This window comes from Marmota marmota, unplaced genomic scaffold (assembly GCF_001458135.2).
Source record: "Marmota marmota marmota unplaced genomic scaffold, marMar, whole genome shotgun sequence".
NCBI lineage: Eukaryota > Metazoa > Chordata > Mammalia > Rodentia > Sciuridae > Marmota > Marmota marmota.
Window position 1 is genome coordinate 3253115 of NW_026000243.1, and position 20522 is coordinate 3273636.

At 45.9% G+C, this 20522-nt stretch overlaps 3 protein-coding genes across 8 annotated transcripts in view; 2 read left to right on the forward strand and 1 right to left on the reverse strand.

The window, feature by feature from the left end:
• Fam118b (family with sequence similarity 118 member B) overlaps window positions 1-2819 on the forward strand; it is a 50902-nt gene extending 48083 nt beyond the window's left edge. For 4 of the 5 annotated variants that reach the window (XM_015499015.2, XM_015499014.2, XM_048796097.1 and 1 more), the window contains 2 exons: window positions 2016-2075; window positions 2295-2819. In XM_015499015.2, coding sequence (XP_015354501.1) covers window positions 2016-2075; window positions 2295-2308 — 74 coding nt within the window. In that variant the 3' untranslated portion in view covers window positions 2309-2819. The remainder of the gene's footprint in view (window positions 1-2015; window positions 2076-2294) is intronic. The other variant, XM_048796098.1, reaches the window with a different exon arrangement.
• A 282-nt stretch (window positions 2820-3101) lies between these two features.
• On the reverse strand, window positions 3102-9154 carry Srpra (SRP receptor subunit alpha). Its single transcript, XM_015499011.2, has 14 exons — window positions 8849-9154; window positions 8183-8266; window positions 7722-7885; window positions 7361-7521; window positions 6948-7107; window positions 6674-6827; window positions 6363-6454; window positions 6142-6260; window positions 5925-6011; window positions 5468-5640; window positions 5163-5376; window positions 4585-4748; window positions 4399-4497; window positions 3102-4244 (listed from the first exon to the last, which is right to left on the reverse strand). The coding sequence occupies exons 1-14, from the start codon at window positions 8963-8965 to the stop codon at window positions 4116-4118; spliced, it is 1917 nt and encodes a 638-aa protein (XP_015354497.1). The 5' UTR covers window positions 8966-9154; the 3' UTR covers window positions 3102-4115.
• A 124-nt stretch (window positions 9155-9278) lies between these two features.
• On the forward strand, window positions 9279-16436 carry Foxred1 (FAD dependent oxidoreductase domain containing 1). Of its 2 annotated transcripts, none has more exons than XM_015499012.2 (11): window positions 9279-9436; window positions 10096-10316; window positions 11010-11120; window positions 11367-11485; window positions 13022-13116; window positions 13410-13511; window positions 14184-14260; window positions 14429-14589; window positions 14757-14886; window positions 15187-15291; window positions 15713-16436. In XM_015499012.2, exons 1-11 carry the CDS (start codon window positions 9352-9354, stop codon window positions 15965-15967), a joined length of 1461 nt encoding a protein of 486 aa, XP_015354498.1. In that variant the 5' UTR covers window positions 9279-9351; the 3' UTR covers window positions 15968-16436. The 2 variants fall into 2 exon arrangements, with proteins under 2 accessions (XP_015354498.1, XP_015354499.1); XM_015499013.2 differs by having other exon boundaries at window positions 15922-16436.
• The last annotated feature ends 4086 nt before the right edge of the window (window positions 16437-20522 follow it).

Sequence of the window (20522 nt, forward strand, 5' to 3'; positions counted from 1 at the left end):
CCCCCTTTTTTTTTTTTTCATTTTAATTTGAGGCAAGGTCTCATTAAGTTGTCTAGGATGGCCTCAAACTTGGAATCCTCCTGCCTTAGCCTCTAGCACAGCTTTTATGAAAATGAATGTAATGTGTATAAAAAATGCAAAAATCTTTGATCCTAAGAAAATAATCGAATAATTGCACCATCACATGTACATGTGAGAACGTAATATATGTTGTATATGCAACGGCAAAAAATTGGAAAACACCAAAGTGTCCTGTCCTCATGAGTCATTAGGAAACTCTCTATATAGATACCCCAACATTTATTTAATTGATGAAATACAATGAAGCCATAAAAGAGAAAAACGAAATTCTGCTAAGGTGATGTCAGACAATGAGTAGAGGGGAAAACAGCAGGTATAATTACCACTTTATCAGTCCCATTCATGGAAAATTGTAGGTGTATTGTGTGTGTGTGTGTATGTAGGAATATCTAGAATGGTCTTTTGGTGTTTAATTAAATGGTCATTTTCATGAGTTTTTTGTTTTTGTGTTAGCATTTTCTATTGCGACTATGATTTTATTTTATTTTATTTTTTTTTTTAAAGAATTTTTTTTTTAATATTTATTTTTAATTCTCGGCGGACACAACATCTTTGTTGGTATGTGGTGCTGAGGATCGAACCCAGGCCGCACGCATGCCGGGCGAGCGCGCTACCGCTCGAGCCACATCCCCAGCCCGCAACTATGATTTTAAACAGCCTGGAACCACTATATGACCCAGCTATCCACTCCTCAGTATTTATCCTTAAGAATTAGTCGTCATACTACACTGATACATGTATATACATATTTATAGCAGCACAGTTCAATATCGCCAAACTATGGAACCAACCTAGGTGTCCCATTAACAGATGAGTAGATAAATACTGCTATATTGCCTTCCAAGATGGGTTCCCATACCAATTTTTACATTTCAGTGCCGTGTATATATATTATGTATTTCTGATTATTTTCTTCTATGTGTTGTTTTTTAATTTTTCCTAAGCCGGGCACAGTGGCACACATGTAATCCTAGCTACTCAGGAGACTTGAGGCAGGAAGGTTTAAAGTTGAAGGCCAGCCTGGGCAATTTAGTGAAAAAGTAAAAAGTAAAAAGGACTAGGGATGTGACCCAGTGATAGAGTGCTCCAGGGTTTAATCCCCAGTACTTCAAATAAATAAATAAGCAAGCAAACTAACTTTCTTAAACCATTTTCTATCCCAATGCTGTCCAGTAGAATTTCCTGCCATCATAGCGTAGAGTCTTCATTGTGCAGTGCCAGTGCCATAAGCCACAGACAGTTATTGAACACTTGAAATGTAGCTGTTGAGGAAGAGAATTTTTAATTTATTTGGACACTAAATAACTGTACGTGGCTAAATGTTACCATACCAGGCAATGACAATACAGATCTAACCCATTCTCTGTTGTGGGGAATAATTGGCTACTTTTTTACTCTTGTACTAGGTTGAATTTTTTCACTCACATGCTCCCCATCATTTATCAGACAGAATTTTGCCTAAATTTGGTTTTTTTTAAAAAAAAATACTTAGGCAAAGTCTCTATGTAAATGTTTCATTTACAAGCAGTTTGGTGCAGTAAGGAAATTCATTGCTTGTTTAATGCAACAGCCTGAAGACCAACCCAACTTATTCTCCTATCTCATCTTCTGTTGCATTTTTAAATGCCATATTTTTTAGTCATATGTGTACCCTTAGCTCCCTTTAGTTGTTTTTCTCTCCCCAGTTTCCACTTGTGGTACCAGGGATTGAATCCACGAGTGATGTTTTCACTGACCTACATCCCAGTCCTTTTTATTTTTGACACAGGGGCTCCCTAAATTGACAAGGCTGACCTGGAACTTGTGATCCTCCGCCTCAGCCTTCCGAATAGCTGGGATTACAGGTGTGCACCACCACGCCCAACCTTTTAGTTTCCTTTTTGCTATTAATAGTTTTAGCATTTCAGTCTAGTCTGACACTTATTACTCTTTAGCAGGAATGGTGAGAGAAGGCCAGCTAAATGGCTCATCTGCAGCACACAGTGAAATAAGAGGTATGCTATTTCCCATTTGTCACACTGTCAGAAAAGTTTCCTAAAACTTAAGACTGGAGAATGATTTACCTCTCCACTAGAATACCATTCCCTATCTATCTAGTCTATTATAAGATTCCTAGACTCTCTAGGTCTTGCCTTTAAGAAATATCAGTGAAATATCTGCCGCTTTCCACCTGTTTTGTGAAACTTCATTTCATTCTTTTTCTTTCTTCACAGGTTGTAGTACATGAGCGAGCTAGAGAAATCACCACCAAGCTGTAAGGCCCTAGTGTGGACAGTGTCTAACAAGCAAATTTAGAAGAACTCAACACAGCTCCCAGAAGCACCAATACCCAGAGGTTGAAATTTGGGGCAGAGTAGCAGGGGGAGATGTTCCAACTTTTCCTTTATGCTGGCTGGTTCATGATATTCTGCTACCTGTTCCAGTTCAAGAACACCTGAGTAACAACGGGACCCAAATGCAGCCCCCTCACTATACCCACCCAAGGCTGGACATGCTTGCGTCCACACAGCAGACCAATGTTGATACCTCCACTGACTGTGGCTATAGCCCTGCATGAAGGACTTGGGGAGCTGGAAGTCATGGAGTCAATGGGGCTCTTGTTGCAGTTTTGTACTCTATTGGTTTTTCAACTAAGCTTAATGGCTTTTTTAAAACATGACTTGAAGTTCTAGTTTTCTAGATCTTTTACAGTGTACAGTATTTTACTTACTGAGCTGTATTAAAAGCTTGTTCATTTACTTGCCAGGGCCCTGGCTCTACTTTGACAGTCGTAGAACTCTCTTAACTTGCACCAAGGTACTATAAGCCTAATTTTTATAACACAACTTAAATTTTAAAAGTTCTGTTCTTTCACCTTGGGGTGGGGTGATATATTCCTAGGACGACACCTTACTTACCTGATTCCGAGGAGCAGCCTCAGCTCCTGCTTTATTGCCCTTCTTGCTGTAAGTCCCAGAACTAGATAGTGTGATTTGGGATTTTAGTTTGGAATCCTATATAAAAAACTTTAAGACCTAAGAGCCAGTTTATTTATGAAATTTATTTTCTTATATAAATTATGTATTTCTCTGGGCAGACAGCCTTCACCTTATTGCACTAATAGCACATCTGTAATACCAAGCTACAGGACAAGTCTTGACAAGAGGTTTGTTTTCTTCAACGTAGCACTTGTCTACCAGGCACTGTAGAAGACAGGGATGAAAAAGAAGCCAGGACCTGCTCAGGAGGTGAAGGGTTGGGCTGGGCAGGGGGCAACGAATACCCTTCTGATAATTGGTTTTCTCCCAGGAAGGGGAACATGCAAGGCTTACATATGGATTCCAGGACTAGGGGAAGAGTCAGAAGGCTGAGAAGCCCAATGCAACACTGCAGCTCAGTTCCCTGTGTTTGAGGGAGGCAGGGACTCACCTTTCACTCATTTTTGTAACAAATCACTCTGGCCAAGCTGATGCTTTGGAGAAAATACAGTATGGGGGTCATCAGATTTTGAATTAGCAGCAATTAAGAACAGGCCACATACTGCCACAGTGAAGTGGATGTCATCCTGGCACCAGGGACCTGAAAGCTGTGTATCCTAGGAGAAGGTGCTGTTTAAGACCCAAAGCTGGCTCTAGAAGAGTCTCTTAACCTAATGGAGCTGGGACCTCAAACTGCTCCTTAGGCTCAGATGGCTCTATGACCATACTAGTTCACAAAGTTCTTATGTTGGGTCTTCCAACCATTGGTCAAAGCTGTAATGAGACTGAGTCTATAGGCAGAGTGAAGGGGATGCCTGAGTAGGAAGAGGGAGGCTCAAGGGGGGAAAGGGAAGATCAGTGGGCAGTGACTGAAACATGATTAGTTCCTCCTTGCAGATGGAGGCTGGGCTGACAAGGGAGTGGGGTTGGAAGGAGCTGCAAGCTCCTAGAGCTCCCTCACTCTGCCTTTGTACTATACTGAAGACAAGTTGCTCACATACTCTAAAGCACATTCTTGATAACAGGAGTAGGGGTTTGTGGGGGAAAGCGGCAATTTGGTATTAGGCAAGAGCCACATTAAGCCTTCATGAGGGCAGCCACCACAGCCTTGGCATTGAGACTGCGGAGATCACAGTAGGTCTGGCCAGTGCCCACAAAGACGATGGGTTTGCTTGTGATGTATGTCATAGAAATAGCAGCTCCCACCTGAGGAGAAAGGGAACAGCCAATCAACTCAAGTCCCCTTTTCACTCACCCTTAGTAACAAAGCTTTTTTTTAACATCCTTAAGGCCTCAGCTCCCTTGTGAAGGAAGTCCATTCCTCCCTCCTTTCTCACTGTCTTGTTTTTTTCACACTTACCTTGTCATCAATGGTGTCAAATTTGGTAAGGACAATGCCATCAATGAGCCGAGGTGTTTGAGCCATAGAATGGTCAGCCAGGGCTCTATTGAATTTGACCTGCAAAGGGAAAATATGATAGAAGTATAAGAAGCATCTGATTTGCCAAAGTTTAAGTTGTAAAGGGAACTATGCCCAAGCCCTCACCAGCTGGTCCACAGCTTCATTGCCTACTAAGGCCTCCCCCACAAACAGCACCAAGTCAGGCGTATTGACAGTAATGAGTTTGGCCAGGGCAGTCATCAGGGGAGCATTGTCTTGCATGCGGCCAGCCGTGTCCACCAGTACCACATCAAAGCCTTGGTTACGTGCTAGAGAAAGAAAAAGTGGTCAACTCAAACACTTGTCACTCGTGCTTCTGCCAACTTCCTCCCAAGAATTCATAGTCTGGCTGTTAAGACCTGTTTACTTACTCAGGCTCTGGATTCAGTTACAAGGTAATGTGAGGAACATGTCCATGCTTGGCCACCACCAAAAACATTTAAAGAAAGGACAGCAATCGGATAAAAGTGAGCAAATTCAGGTTTCTTTGGTTAGGATGTATGAGCTCTATCTCCAACTATACACTTTACCCTAAAGTAAAGCACCACAAGTAACTAATTCTGACTTTTCTGTTACTCAGCAGTGAAGTCTGTAATAGCAGAAGGCTGATCCTCTGGGCAAATTCCAAGAGTGCCCAAGGATAAAAGAACCCCCAACAAGCCCACACTTTCTGTGTACTTTACCAAAGGCAATGGCTTCCATGGCAATGCCGGCAGCATCCTTGCCATAGCCCTTTTCAAACAACTGCACCATTGTGCGGCCACCATGGTTTTCTGGGGGATGTAGGGCAGTCAGACGCCGGGTATGTGTTCTCAGCTGCTCCACAGCCCCAGCACGAAATGTGTCACAGGCAGCAATGAGAACACTGAAGCCATTCTCTAACAGCCAGAAGGATATCTGTGCAAAAGAGTTAAGAAACCTGTCACCTAGAACATAGTTCTAAAACAGTAAAGAAGTTATCAATGACAGCCTGTGAAACTGCACTGACCTTGGCAAGATTAGTAGACTTCCCCACTCCATTAACACCACAGAAGGTGACAACATAAGGGCGCTGGCGACGCTGGGCATCCATGATATCCCGGAGCATGTCTACTCGACGCTGCGGCTGCAGAATCTGCACCAGGGACTCCTGTAGAGCTTGCTTGACTGTGGAAGTCACCGCTGAAAAGGAAGCAGTAGGGAACTCAGCCATGAGACCCAAAGAATGTACTAAAAAATGCCCAACACCTTTCTGAGCTAGCAGACCATAAACTAGGATCTAGTCATAGAATTTCAATCTATGCTGGTCTAAGCACTTTGTAAGTATCAACTCATTTACCTTCCTAAAAACTCCAGGCTATATAATAAAGTTTAGAAGACAAGGAATTTGCCAAGTCATAAGAATGGAGGTCTGTGTGTTTAACATCTCAGTAAGCACAGGCACATTTTAACATGAAAATACTTACTGCTGAATGTCCCCATCACCTTCCCTTCTAACTTGTTGGCAACAGATTCACAGAGCTGGACGGCAATGTCTGCAGCCACATTCTTAGCTGCGAAGAGATGGGGACAGGTGTGAGTTCTGTGTCAACAGTGATTGATCCTTGTGGCACCACTTAGAAACTGTTCTGCTTCCTGCCAGCTCTACTCCATGAATGAATCAGTCCAGACCTCAGAACTTACCAATGAGATGATCACGCATCTTGTCCAGCACAGATTCCATGTCTTCACGACTCAAGCTCTTGGAACCCACAAGGCCCTTCAGCATCCCAAACATGCCACCCAGAGTTCCCTTGGTAGCACTGCAGGCACAAGAGATCAAATACACATAAAGCCGCAGGCAGAAGTTATGGTCTATTAGTTGTGCAGCCAAATATACCTCTCCCCACCTGAAATCCCCCTACCTAGGTTTGGTGGAGTTTTGAGCGGCCCCTTCATCATCTGAGCTGCTGCAATCCAGGTCCTGAAGCTGCCCCCCAGGCCCAGTCCCTCGAATCTGGAGGATGTGGGGAAAGGAAGGAGGTGGGATCAGGAACACTACAGGCTCTGAGGGATAAGAGCCAAGGGTTTACCCTATCCACACTGCTATCTCCAATCTGGGGAGGCTCCAAATATAATTCATCCCCTCACTCAAATTCAAATATTGCCTTTAGTCTCTTGCTTCTTCCTAATTTCTAATTAATGGTGAACTTCATGCGGGCCCGTTTTCCCTTACCAAGTTGATGTCCTCAGACAGGGCAGCCTCTGGAGTTCCATTGGTGGTAGGAGTGCTATAATCCAAGACTTCCTTGTTAGCACAGCCACCTAGTTCCCACACCCGGGGGGCTTTTTTGCCCTTCTCTTTGGGAGCATCTGACTTCATGGACTTGCTGCAAAGGGTATTGGAACAAAGGGTTATGGTGGAGAAACAAGAAAACATAAGCTAGAGACACAAGCTCCCTTGCCCCAATGTCCATGTATTTAGAACTAGTGCGAGTCAGAATGCTCACCTGGATTTGTCCATACCCCTCCCATGCTTCTGAATGAACTCTTCTCTCTTCCTGCGTATCAGCTCCTCTTTAGAAAGTTCTACTCCATTTTCGGCCCCCACTGAGAGACCTGACTTTTCTGCAGGGGCTGCTTTGCTGGTAGCCAACGGGCCATCAGAACCTGTTGGGAGAAGTCTCATTGGAGATTTAAAAAAAAAAAAAAAAAAAGACCAAATCCCACCCAAATAGACAAAAGTCTTCCAAATCCTTAAGAGGACATTTGGACCAGACATCTTGGGAATCATCAGGGGATGATAGGGTGGTGAATATATTGAGTGTCTGGGAGGCAAAGAAAAAAGAAAGGAACACCTCAGTCCTTAGTGCCACGTTAGACACCTTTCATGTCTCAGTGTGTCCAAGGGGCTTAAAATTACCTTCCTTCTTGGTCCCCTTTTTTTTGCTGTTCTTTGCTTTTTCCTTGGGCTTTTCCCCCCGTGTTTCAATCATGGATCTTACAGGTTTCTTAGCCTTTTCAGAATCTTCATATTTCTTCATCGTAGTGGGAGCGCGGATCTTACTGCTCTCCTCCGCTTCACTAAAGAGAGAAGAATGGTTGATCTTTCTACTTCATGGAGAAGGAAAATAAAACCCAGAGAGAAGACATCATACCAAAAATCAAAACTAGGTAGCAAATTATAAGTGGCTTTTAACACACAATTTACTACCCTTGAAACACTGTCAGGATGGGACTCATCAAAGCAAAGAAGCTGATTTTGGACAAAGGAGGCCTCTCACCGAAGAAGCCGCAGGAAGTCATTTTGGAAATCAAAAGTGCCATTCAATAGACTTAAAGCACTTTGCTGTTGGATCTCTGTGCGGTACTTGTCTCGAAACAGCCGGTGCACATCATCTATCAATTTGTCTACATACGTCAGTGTTAGAATCTTCTGAAAACCAACCTGTTTAGAGGAGAAAACAGAGCCCACAGATCTGCTTACATGCCAGACCACAATGGAGGGAAGCCAACCCAACCCAAGCCTCCAGAGATAGGCTCAGCTACCTGGCAGGTTTCCCCATCTTGAGAGGCAGCCAAGCTCACTGTCTGGTCCAGACTTTGCTTCCTTTCCCCTTTTCACTTTCCTAGTTTTCTTAGTTACTTCATCACATATACTGGGTACAATTAATCAGAGTTCTCTTTCATAATCAGGACTATGTTCAAAATGTAATCACTGTCTCTCTAAAATATCCCCACTTACCACAAACACCAGCTCAAACTGGTTGTCCAGTTTATACTTGAGTGTGAGGGCTTCATGGGTGAAGGAGTTGTTACCTCCCCGCTCCTAGAAAAAGAGTATGTCTCAGGGTTCAGGCTATCCCCACAGAACACAGACTTGGTCACCTACAAGATTACCTTTGGAAAAGAATGAGACGTCCCCGCAAAGTCAAACCTATCCTGAGGGCAAGAGGATGCTGGGGCATTTCCAGAATCCCAACAGTGAGAAAGAGTTGAGAGGGGAGGCAAGACACGTGGAAACCAGAAGGGAAATCTATAAACAATCAGATCTACTAACAGCTGTGCACCATTTACAGTTTATTAAAGGTATACACACTCATCCATAATTTCACCCAGCCTCCAAATAACAGAAAACCAAGGTGCTATTGGTGAGCGGAGAGAGCGGATGTAAGTCCTCCTAAGAGGAGCCAGAATCCGGCTTAGAGTCCCATTATTGGAGGCGGGGGTTGTCGCAAAGTTGCGAGGCAGTCTGAAGGGGCGGTAGAGAGTCCGGGTGACCCGTGAGTGGCCAGTTTAGGGTGGGCGGCCGGGAGGAGGGGGAGGGAGGCGCGGGATGAACAGTTGAAGGGAGACCATAGATGGGGTCAGTGAGAAAGAGACCAGAGTTCTGATCCCGCGGGGGTGGTACCTGCAGCAGCACGGAACGAATCAACGCGTTAACGGGCCCGGTGCATGAGTCGCTCACGCCCTGGAAGCACCAGAGCACGAGCCCGCCCTTGGAGAAAATGGTGAAGAAGTCGAGCATGGCGGCAGCTGGAGAGGAGCTGGGGCCGGCACCGGGAACTCGGCCGCTATCGCCGCCGCTTCCTGCTGAGCCAAACGCGGGACACGTCACACCAGCGGTCCCGGAAACCGGCTTAATGCACTTCCGTTTTGAGAGTCCGGGTTTCCTCCCGGTGTCCTCCTGAGGACGCGTAGGACTGACGTATAAGCAAGACAGGCCAATGGCGGGTTGGGACGGGCATAGGTGGGGCTCCTGAGGTGGTCACGGGGAGGTGGCTGCCTATAACGTGGAGGGGTGGGGCCTGGGAGGACTGCTGGCCAATGGGCGCGCTGTTCTGAATGCCCGTCGGCGCAGGGCTCTGACCACGCCGATGGTAGCGGTGGTAAAGCTTTTACTAGTGCTGGGCCATGTTCCGGAGCGTGCTGCAGCTCCGTTCCGGCCCGGGCCTCTTGATTCGGGGACTAGGCACGCACAGAGGAGGCTCTACTCTGGGTAAAGTTGAAGAGGGTATTGTGGTTCTGGGGTACTTCCGGCTATGTGACCTTCAGGGCCGGGACCCGGGCCCACACTGGCAGAACAGTGGGTCAGCTTGGGGAGGAGAGCTTGCCTGTCAGAGTTTGTAGGACCCAGGCAGGTGTGTGGATCCCAAGGCAGACCTTCTTGAGTGACAGATCCTCTGTAAATGGCGGTTTACTGGTGGTGATGGATGTCCAGGATAAGGTGCCACTTAAAGGTACCATGCTTTAAAGAATGCTGCAACGTGGGTGTACCAGGACCTCTTCTGTGGACCTAGAATATGCTAGTGGAGATGTCAGTGAATTTGAATATCTGAGTCTGGAGGGAGAGAAGTCTGTATAGGAGATAAATATATGTGAGTCACCTTGCCTATGCGGACAGAGTAGAAAGTGTTCATTTTAGGAAATTGAATCCTGCAGTGCTGGACATGATACATGAAAAGGGAGACAGACTGTTGGTATATAGACCATACAGCCAGCAAAGCAGTGAGTGAGAGTTGTCCTCATGAGAAGGGATAAAAGTGGGGACTGCCAACACAAGTGCCTATGTATTCCCACCTTTTTCTGTGCCTGTCCTCCAAATCCCCACCACGTGAAGGAAACAAATGGCCCTCTAACCACAACTATGTCCCACAGACTGGGATGAAAAGGTGTCTGAGATTAAGAAGAAGATCCGGTCCATCCTGCCTGGAGAGGCCTGTACTCCACTGTATGACACTAGCCACCTGCCCCCCGAACACTCAGATGTGGTGATCGTGGGAGGCGGAGTGCTTGGTTTGTCTGTAGCCTTTTGGCTGAAGAAGCTGCAAAAGAAAGGAGATGGCATTCGAGTACTGGTGGTGGAACGAGACCACACGGTGAGGTCTGGAGTCGGGCAGAGTCTTGAGTGGGACAAGGAGAATGATGCATTTTAAGGACTCTAGAGGAAACACTTCAATCTTTGGAGGTCCCAAAGACAGGGACTGTGCTTTGGACTTTTGACCTTTATGAGAAAGAAATAATCCCAGATTCTTCTGCAAACCAGGAGCATTGCATAAAGTTTTTGGCTTTGAAAAGATATTCTACAATGTTGGATCTTTCTAGATCTCAAAGGCCTGGCCAAAAGAGCCTGCATTCAAGCTATTGTTAATGCAAACAGCTATCTTAATGTTCTTTTAGGTTCCATTACTTAGTTTTTTTCATTTAGTTATTTCTATTTGCCATTGCCAGCTAACTGCAAGTCTTTGTACTTTGGCCACATCCTTGTGTTTTCTAATAGTCAAATATTAATCTCCTGACCTTGGATTTCCAGGTAGTTACCATTTGGTCCACTGTGTGGAACCCTTTGTAGATGAACAGCCCTCTCTGCTCTTCTCATTTGCCCATAGCAATTTTATATTTATCTTTGAGTTGGTGGTTGGCTTGCATACGGGTTCACCCACCCCTACACCTCTTAGGTTATATATTTACAAATAGGATTTTCCTTTAACTTTAGGTCTGGAACTCTAAACTTGCATTGCAGTATTCCATTCACATACTGATGTACCTCAACTTTTCTTGTCTTTCCACAGTATTCAAAGGCCTCCACAGTGCTTTCTGTAGGCGGTATTCGTCAGCAGTTCTCATTGCCTGAGAATGTCCACCTCTCCCTCTTTTCAGTCGACTTTCTACGGAACATCAATGTGTGTGCTATGAGATTTGAGGGGTTGGGGTGGTGATCCCAGAAGGAGGAGCAGCCCATCTAGCAATGGGATACAGGGAGCAGAAATGATTCAAACAACTAGGAGTCGGAACCCTTGCTTTTCTTCCCAGTATGGGCGCCTAAAGGAGACCATCTTTCTGGTTTGGGTGCTAGGAACTGTGAGTGAGAAGGCCAGGAATACTCTTTTCTTTAAGTCAGCCTCTTTGAGCACCTTTTCTTTCACTAGGAGTACCTGGCTGTGGTGGATTCCCCTCCCGTGGACCTCCAGTTCAACCCCTCAGGCTATCTCTTGCTGGCTTCAGAAAAGGGTGCTTCGACCTTGGAAAACAGGGTGAAAATGCAGAGGTGGGTGCTTAGCACATCCCTTGCTGCTTCTCAACCTCATATTTGTGGTGAGTTCTTAACCAAGTTAAGAACTGGGAAGCTGGAGTTGATGGCCCAGGTGCCTACTCTCTAGGAGATCAGTTTGTCAGGAAAGGTGAACTCATGCACATCCTGGATACCCAGTGCTAACAGTTGTCATGCAGATATGGAAAGAACACTACAGTGGTTCTTGCATTTGCCAGATCATAAGAATGACCTAGGACATGTCTCAGACCTAATAAACTAGATTCTAGGGAGGGTCTGGGAATCTGAGTTTTTAAACAGGTACCCTAAGTTAGAGGTCAGCCAACATTTTCTTTCTGTGAAGTGGGGTGGGGGTACTGGAGATTGAACTCAGAGGCACTCAACCACTGAGCCACATCCCCAGCCCTATTTGTATTTTATTTACAGACAGGGTCTTACTGAGTTGCTTAGTGCCTCGCCATTGCTATCTTCCTGTCTTAGCCTCCCTAGCTGCTGGGGTTACAGGCATGCACCACCGCAGCCAGCTAGCAAACTTTTTTTTTTTTTTTTTTTTTTTTTAGAGAGAGAGATAATTTTTAATATTTATTTTTTAGTTTTTGGCGGACACAACATCTTTGTTTGTATGTGGTGCTGAGGATCGAAACCGGGCCGCACGCACGCCAGGCAAGCGCGCTACCGCTTGAGCCACATCCCCAGCCCTAGCAAACATTTTTTGTAAAGGGCCAGCAAGTAAATATTTTAGGCTTTGCCAGCCATTTTATCTCTATTGCAGCCACTCGGCTCTGCCATAAAAGTTGCCATAGATAAAAATATAAATGATTCAGTGTGCCTCATTTAGAAAAAGAAGCAACAGGTCATATTTAGCAGCCTCTACCCTAAGTGAATTTCAGAATCAGTCAAGGGTGGGAATCTTTGTGATACATAATGAATGGAGGCTTTCTTTAATAAAACCTCTACAAGTCTAACTAGTGACAGGTAATCTCCTAAATGCTTTGCTAGTATTAACTCATTTAATCATCAGAAAATCCTTGTTTCACATGAGGGGAAATTGAGGCACAAGGACTTAATAAATGGTGGCACTGGGATTTGACTAAAACCAGGCACTTTGGCTCATGAGTTTTCTTTAGCACCTACATTCTCCTGCCTTTGGAGAACAGGGTCCCAGACAAGATACTTGTGCTGATGGATAGGATTATATTACGTGGTGGAGAGGGAGGCTGTCCTGGGAGGAGTGGAGGTAACAAAATTCCCCACTGTGTCATGAAAATACATGGAATGGGTAGGAAATGAGAAGAAATAAGTATATTAAAAGAAAATGAAGGAGTAGGGAAGGAAAGAGGGTCTAGATACTGAGGGACCTTGACTAGGAAGCTGGGTCTTTGCCCATTCAGCAGTGAGGAAAAATCAGGGCATTTAGGACAGGGAAGTGACATGAATGAGCTGGACTCCCTGCTTGTAGAGTTGAGGTTCATACTTGCTTCTTTCACACACTCACTCTTAATACATGTATGCAGACCTATACATTTTTCTCAGGCAGGAAGGGGCCAAAGTTTGTCTGATGTCTCCTGAGCAGCTTCAGAACAAGTTTCCCTGGATGAACACGAAGGGAGTGGCCCTGGCATCTTACGGTGAGGTTTGCCTGTAGAAGGGACAGTTTTTTCCCTGAAGATGGCGGTTTGGGGGCTTAGTATGCCAGGGCCATAATGAAGGAGAACTGTTTTCCTTCTTGGCAATGAGGTCTGCCCCAAGCCATGCTGTTTTTCTGCCCTTTAGCAGGATTGGACTCTGATTCAGTTGGTCAAGATGACCTTCCCTGGCTTCCCAGTCCTAGAAAAATACTAGGGGTGGGGTTGACTACGAAATATACTCTTGAGAAGAGAGTCCTAATCCCTCTTTGTGGGTGCTCTTTTTCTTATCTCAGGGATGGAGGGTGAAGGTTGGTTTGACCCCTGGTCTCTGCTTCAGGGGCTTCGGCGGAAGGTCCAGTCCATGGGAGTCCTTTTCTGCCAGGGAGAGGTGACACGTGAGTCCATGGCCCCATTCCCTCTGCTTTTGTCTATCACCCAGAGTATGGTCTACACTGGGGCCCATCTTCTCACAGGTTAAGCAAGGCTCAGTGCAGGAGACCTTCTGCCTGAGGGCTAGGGATAGATAACCTGACCTTACCCCTCACTAGACTGCTTTGTGACTTCCAACCTGTTTCACAATTCCAGCACTGTTCTGTTATGTGTGTAGCCAAGTTGTCCTGGCTACCTGATTTCTGTTCACTTCAGTGTCTAGAAAAGCACCCATCATTCTAGCTTTCTTTCCTTAGGAACCAGGGAAGCTGGGTGTGGTAGCGCACCTTGTAATCCCGTTTATTGACTCAGGAGGCTGAAGCAGGAGGATCTCAAGTTTGAAGGCAGCCTGGGCAACTTAGTGAAACCCTGTCTCAACATAAAAAATAAAAAGTTGGGGATATAGCTTAGTGGTAGAGCACCCCTGGGTTCAATCCCCAGTTCTACAAAAAAAGAAAAACAGAAACCAGTGGAAACCCCATTCCCTACCCCTAACCTACCTCAAGGACTTTTTTACTAGGGGTGCAGCATGGATAGTGCTGGAGACTGAAGCAGGGCGTCTCTCATGCTAAGCACGTGCTGTGCTGTTGAGCTTCACCTCCAGCTCCGAAGGCTTATATTTGATTTCTTTCATACAGGTTTTATCACTTCATCTAACCGCATGGTGACCTCAAGTGGGGAGGAGGTGGTCTTGAAAAGGATCTATGAAGTCCACGTAAGTCCCTAGTTCCTATATGCTTAACACAGTGGAGGGACAAGAAAAGTAATAACTATCCTGATGTTGGTCTTCTACCTGCTTTCCAGCAGGGGTAAACTAAGGCTTAGGGGAAGTGTGTGTCTCATGGACCAGGCCCTCCCTCCCCTCATCTTCTGGTGCCTGCAGGTGAAAATGAACAACAGCCTGGAGTACCAACCAGTGGAATGTGCCATTGTGATCAATGCTGCAGGAGCCTGGTCTGGGCAAATAGCAGAGCTGGCTGGTATTGGGAAGGGGCCACCTGGTACCCTGCAGGGCACCAAGCTACCTGTGGAGCCAAGAAAAAGGTAGCTTCCCTCAGGGCATCCCAGGACATTAGTGGAAGAAAAGAAAGAAATATAAATGTTGGTTGTGCATATGCATGTGCTTGTGTATGTGTGTGTGTGGATGAGGTAGGGGGGGGGATTGCTAGCCATGCTGTTCCTATGATACACTAACCCCCTGATTATGACAGGTATGTGTATGTATGGCACTGTCCCCAAGGTCCAGGCCTGGAGATGCCATTTGTTGCAGACACAAATGGAGTCTATTTCCGCCGGGAAGGATTAGGCAACAACTACCTAGGGGGTTGTAGCCCCACTGAGGTAAGTTAAGGGGAGGTCGGGCGAGCAATGTTGGGAAGGGACATAGACTAAATAGACTATTTGCCATAAAAGAGCCAGGTGTTTTTTTTGTTTTGTTTTGTTTTGTTTTTTGGTGGGGGATGGGGTGGGATAAATCCTGTGCCATTGATGCTGTAGCTCCTTTACTACCTACCCAGTTAGAACTGGGACCTTTTCTCTGGGTTCCCCACCTACTGGGGGGATTGATTAAAAGGATCAATGAGGTCTAAGTCTGCCCTTATGTCTTAGGCAATATAAGTCTTGTCCCCTTTTCTCACCCAGGAAGAGGAGCCAGACTCAACAAACCTGGATGTGGACCATAATTTCTTCCAGGACAGGGTTTGGCCCCATTTGGCTGAGAGGGTACCAGCTTTTCAGAGTCTGAAGGTAACTAGCAGGGTGTAGTTCTTCCTATTTGCTTTTGGACATTGGACAAGAAGGATGATACTGGAGTATCTTAGTCCCTTGAATCTATCTACAGCCTTGTTTCCACCATCTCATAACTGCTGAAGAGTCATTTGAACCCGTCCCATCCTCAGCAGCTGACTCCTGACGAACAGTGATGGTTGAAGCCAGGCTTAGTGGCACATGCCTATAATGCCCAGCTACTCAGGAGGCTGAAGCAAAAGGATTGCAAACCAGCCTCAGCTACTTAATGCGACCCTCAGCTGGGGGTGTAGCTCAGTGGTAGAATGCTAATCTGGCATGAGGCTCTGGGGTCAAGCCCCTGTACTGGAAGGGGAAACAAAAAGAGGGTTAAGTATGTCTGCAGCCTTCCTGAGAACCCAAGCCTCTTGTGTACCTGCAGGTTCGGAACGCCTGGGCTGGCTATTATGACTACAACACTTTTGACCAGAATGGCGTGGTGGGCCCCCACCCACTAGTCGTCAACATGTACTTTGCCACAGGCTTCAGTGGTCATGGGCTCCAGCATGCCCCTGCCGTGGGGCGAGCTGTGGCAGAAATGGTGCTGGATGGCCACTTCCAGACCATCAACATGAGCCCCTTCCTCTTCAGCCGTTTTCACTTAGGAGAGAAGTTCCAGGAGGACAATATCTTCTGAGTTTGGAAGCTCTTCGCTGGGCCACACTGGCCCAGCTGTGATCTTTGCCTCACTCTAGCCCATCACTTCCTGAGTCCTCCCTGCACTGTGCCAGGGTCTCCTGCAACCAATTCCAGAGACTCATCCCCTTCTCCACTGTCTTCTCATCTAGGCCGTTTTGGCCTCCTGTGGCTGGACAAGTCAGTGAGCACAGGCTTTCAGACCCAGGACAAGAGAAAGTGATGGGGCAGGTCCCTAGAACTGATCTGTAGCACAGGCTGATGGTACCCACCAAGGCAGTACAGCTGGAGTTCTGAGAGCTGTGGCCCAGGACTGTCTCCTTCCTGGTACTGACCCAGAAAGCTGGCCTCTGACTCTCTGGGTAGACCAGGGCAGAAACCAGGCAGAACAATTCTGGGAAAGGCTGGCTCAGATTCATGACTTGTCTATTTATCCTATTCATCAGTCAATAAATGTGATTATCTCTTTCCCTCCTGTCTTCTGTTCCTTCTACTTTTCTGCTCAGGGTAGAAGCTTGCCAAGCATCTCATTAGCCTTTGACACCAGGAGTGGGGAAGCACAGCCCCATCCTCTTCCCAGGAGCTTTCTTAGAGCCCAGTGGTAGGCATCTCATTCCAAGCTAGTGCCCCTGTTTCCAAGTTTTTGTAGGAACATTGATTGTAGAGGGAGGGATGGCTCTGTTCATCTGTTCAATATTTATTCAGCCCTAACTTCTGTCCATACATATTAGAGATCCATTAGCAAGTAAAGCAAAGCATAGTATGAGTCTTCACTAGAGCTCTTATATCTATGTCCTGCCCTCAACCACTGCCTCTTGATCAGATAATAGTGTGACCTCTGCAGAGCCAGAGTAAGCACAAAACATGGACATCTCACCTAAGCTGGAGGTCTGGGTGAGACAGGAAAGGATTTCTCCATGAAGCTGCTTAGGGAAGTTGGTCTTCAAGCATAACCTAAATAAGCAACTTAAGGGAATCCAGGCAGGGTGAAAACACTAACAGGCTCAGAGATAAGAATTAAGATTCAGGGGATTTGTGTTATTCTATTTGGGCTGCCACAACAGAATATCTTAAACTAGGTAATTTATAAATAATAGAAATTTATATTGCTTATAAGTTCTGGAGACTAAGATCAAGGTACTAGTAGATTGGGTGTCTAATAAGAGTTTGCTGTCTACCTCAAAGATGGTGTATTCTCTTACATCCTCACATGGTAGGACTAAGGTAGCTCCCTTCTTCCTCTTTTTTAAGGCACTAATCCCATTCATATGGACAGAATTCATGATTCACTCATTTCCAAAAGGCCCCACTTGTTAATATTATCACAATGAGTATTAGGTTTCAAGAATTTGGGGGGTGGGCAGGTTCTGTGCACCCCTATAATCCCAGTTACTCAGGAGGCTGATCAGATAATAGTGTGACCTCTGCAGAGCCAGAGTAAACACAAAAGCCAGGAGGATCACAAGTTCAAGGCCAGCCTGCGCAATTGAGTGAAACTTGAACTAAGGGCTGGGGATGAAGCTCAGTGGTAGAGTGCTTGCCTGGTGTGTGTGAGGCCCTGGGGCCTCATATCCCCTTTGTGGGGAGCAGGATGAGGGAACAGGACACATTTAGGCCATGACAGGATTCAGAGTAACTGCTGGCAGGATCATGGAGTGAATAAAGGGGGCCAGGAACTGATGAGCCATAATAATATGGGACATGTTGAATGAAGAGTATTTGTAGGACATCCAAATGGGGTCATCTAAGAGGAGAGGGAGAGATTAATTGTTGTGGCCTCACAGAACAATCTGGTCTTTAAGTAGAGATAGCATCATGGAACAGGATGGTGTCAAGGGAGGTTAGAAGTAGGAGGCTAGGCAGGGAAGCTAAAGGGAACCCAGCAACATTTAAGGGACAAACTAAAGAAGGTGCTGAAGAGATGCTTGGTGAAGCAGGAAAAAAATCCAGTAGAATGTTGTGTTGTAGAAGCTAAGGAGGAAGCAGCCAACAGCATAAAATGACACACCAGTGGGATTCAGTACCCAGTAGTTCAGTGATGGGTGAAGTTTGAGGTGTGGCAGCTATAGAGAAGGAGAAGTGAATGGAGTAGAGCCAGCTGGTAAAATGAGCACTCCCTCAAAAGGGGCTTCCGGGACAATGAAATGTAAAAGATGATATGGACCTCAGATAGAAGGGAAAAGAGGGGAAATGGTTGCCAGGGTCTGGGGCAACCAGGACAAATGAAGCAAGAGAAGAGGAAGAACCACCAGAGCAGTGCTGAAAGAAAGGAAGGAACTTGCCAAGGCAAGGGCATAGGACAGACAGGTCAGGGCAGACAGAATCCCATTAACCCTATAAGATGGCTCCTCAGATGCTCAGTGCACACTGTCTTTTCAGCACAGACATCCCAATCTAAAGGTTGGAAGGAAAAGGCCTTCATTACTTTCTCACCAAGAAATAATGCCCTTCAACACAAGTGCAGTATTAAGAGTGCATTAAGGGCCAGGTGTGGTGACACACACCTGTAATCCTAGTGAATGAGAATGCCAAAGCAGGACTGTAAGTTCAGGGCCAGCCTCAGCAATTTAGCAAGCCCCTGTCTCAACATAAAAAATTAAAAGGACTGGGATACAGCTCAGTGGTAAAGTGCCCCTGGGATCAATCCTCAGTATCAAAACAAAAAAAAAAAACACACACACTCCAAACTGGGAGAGCCCCTGTGGTTGCAACCCTAGGAGAAAAACGAGACCAGGAACTGAAGAGTCATGCTAACATGGGACATGTTGAATGAAGAGTGCCTGCAGGATGTCTAAGAGGGTCATCTGATAGAGGATAGATTAACTGGTGTGACCTCAAGGGACAATCTAGTCCATAGGTGGAGATTACAGAATCTGGACCTATGTGAGGGCCTGAACTAAACCTCCTTTATCTTTGCCCAACACCCAGCCATCCCAGAGCTTGTCCTGTATTTGCAATGCTACTTCATTTGAGTGTCCCTGTGAGCACTCCCTGTTGGACCCATCCCTGGCTCAGAGAAACTTCAGTCTAATGAAAAAGCTAAGCAAAGCACCATAGGGACTTGGAAGGGCAGAGTTAAGAAAGGCTTCCTTGAATAGGCTGCAAAAATGAGCCTGGCCAGAAGAAGGCCATTCTGCAGAGCAGAGTTGGGCAGAGGGAGGGCACTCTTGTAGTGGTACCCCATTTCTCCACAGAAAATCTTAACTAGCCTTCTCCAGAAATCTTCACCATGGCTAATTTTAGGACCGTCAGCAAAAGGGTTTCTACAAAAGAATTCAATGTAGATAAACTTCCTATTTTCGTGTCATCCTGTTTTACTTGGCTGCTAGTCTGGAAGAAATCAGCACTCCTGGTGCTGAACACACTCTTACTAGGTTTTCAGAAACATGTATCCAGTATAGTAGTTTATAGAAATGTGTAAACAAGGCCTTTGGGCCTTGAGCTGGAGCTTCACAGAGATGTTTACATTTCTAAGATAAGAGGAGTTACCAATTGGGCTCCATGGTAACAGCTGAGGGGGTGGGGGGAGAAAGGGAAGAAAAAGCTCTCCCCTTCTCAGGTGTTGTCCTAGAAGGGTTAACTTGTCCAGAACAGTGATAGAAAAAGCTGCTTTTATGTAAACTTCTGCGATTGAGAACTTCTGAGCCCCTCCCTTACATGCTGAATATAAAATTCTGAAACTACCTGAACTTGGGGTTCAGGGGATTGATTGATTGATTACAGCAAAAGCTGTGCCCTCTGAACCTGGCTGCAGCCAAATAAAACTGTTTCCCTATCTTCAGTACCTTGCCTCATCTGTCCCTACAATACTCTGGGAGAAGGGAAGAGCAGAGGTGTACCTGCTAAAGAGCAAAAGTGAACACTGACTGAACACGTTGTCAAATGCTGGGTGCCCTGTGTTCCTTATGAAACTCACTTAATCCTTACAACATGAACTATCAGAGACCATAATTTTGACAAGGAAAGTGGTCACAAAGAGTTGGGCATAAATAACCCTATAGCACAAACCCTCACAGGATGGGCTTCTCATCCATTTTGGCTGAGAAGTCAGACTGGAGAAGGTGGATAATCAATCTTAGAATGGCCCAAATAAACCACCTCCATCCTCCAGCATTTAAAGAATATAGTTTTAAGATAGAGTTTCCCAAACTGGCATGCTACGGAACACTGCCAGTGTTCAAGAAGATATTATTAATATTTCTTCTATGTTGAAATACCTTTAGGAAATGTTACATGTTACATTATCCCCTTGGGGATCCATATGCTCCTGAACATCTCAAAGCAAACTCTTAACTCTTTGACCAAGGGCCTGCCAACATCACATATTGCAGCAGCTCTGTTGGCATCCTGTAGAATTGTTGGTAACGCCCATTTGGGAAGGCCTGTAGGGGCAAAGCATTTTGGCAGCAGCGTTCCTGGGGTTCCTGTTCCCTGGAAGCACAGCTTCACAGGGGCCACACTGGGCCCACCCCCTCTTGCACTCCAGCCCCATTCTACCGCTTAGCTAACCGTGTGTGACTCTGGAGAAACTTAATCTCTCTAAGCCTTATTTTTCT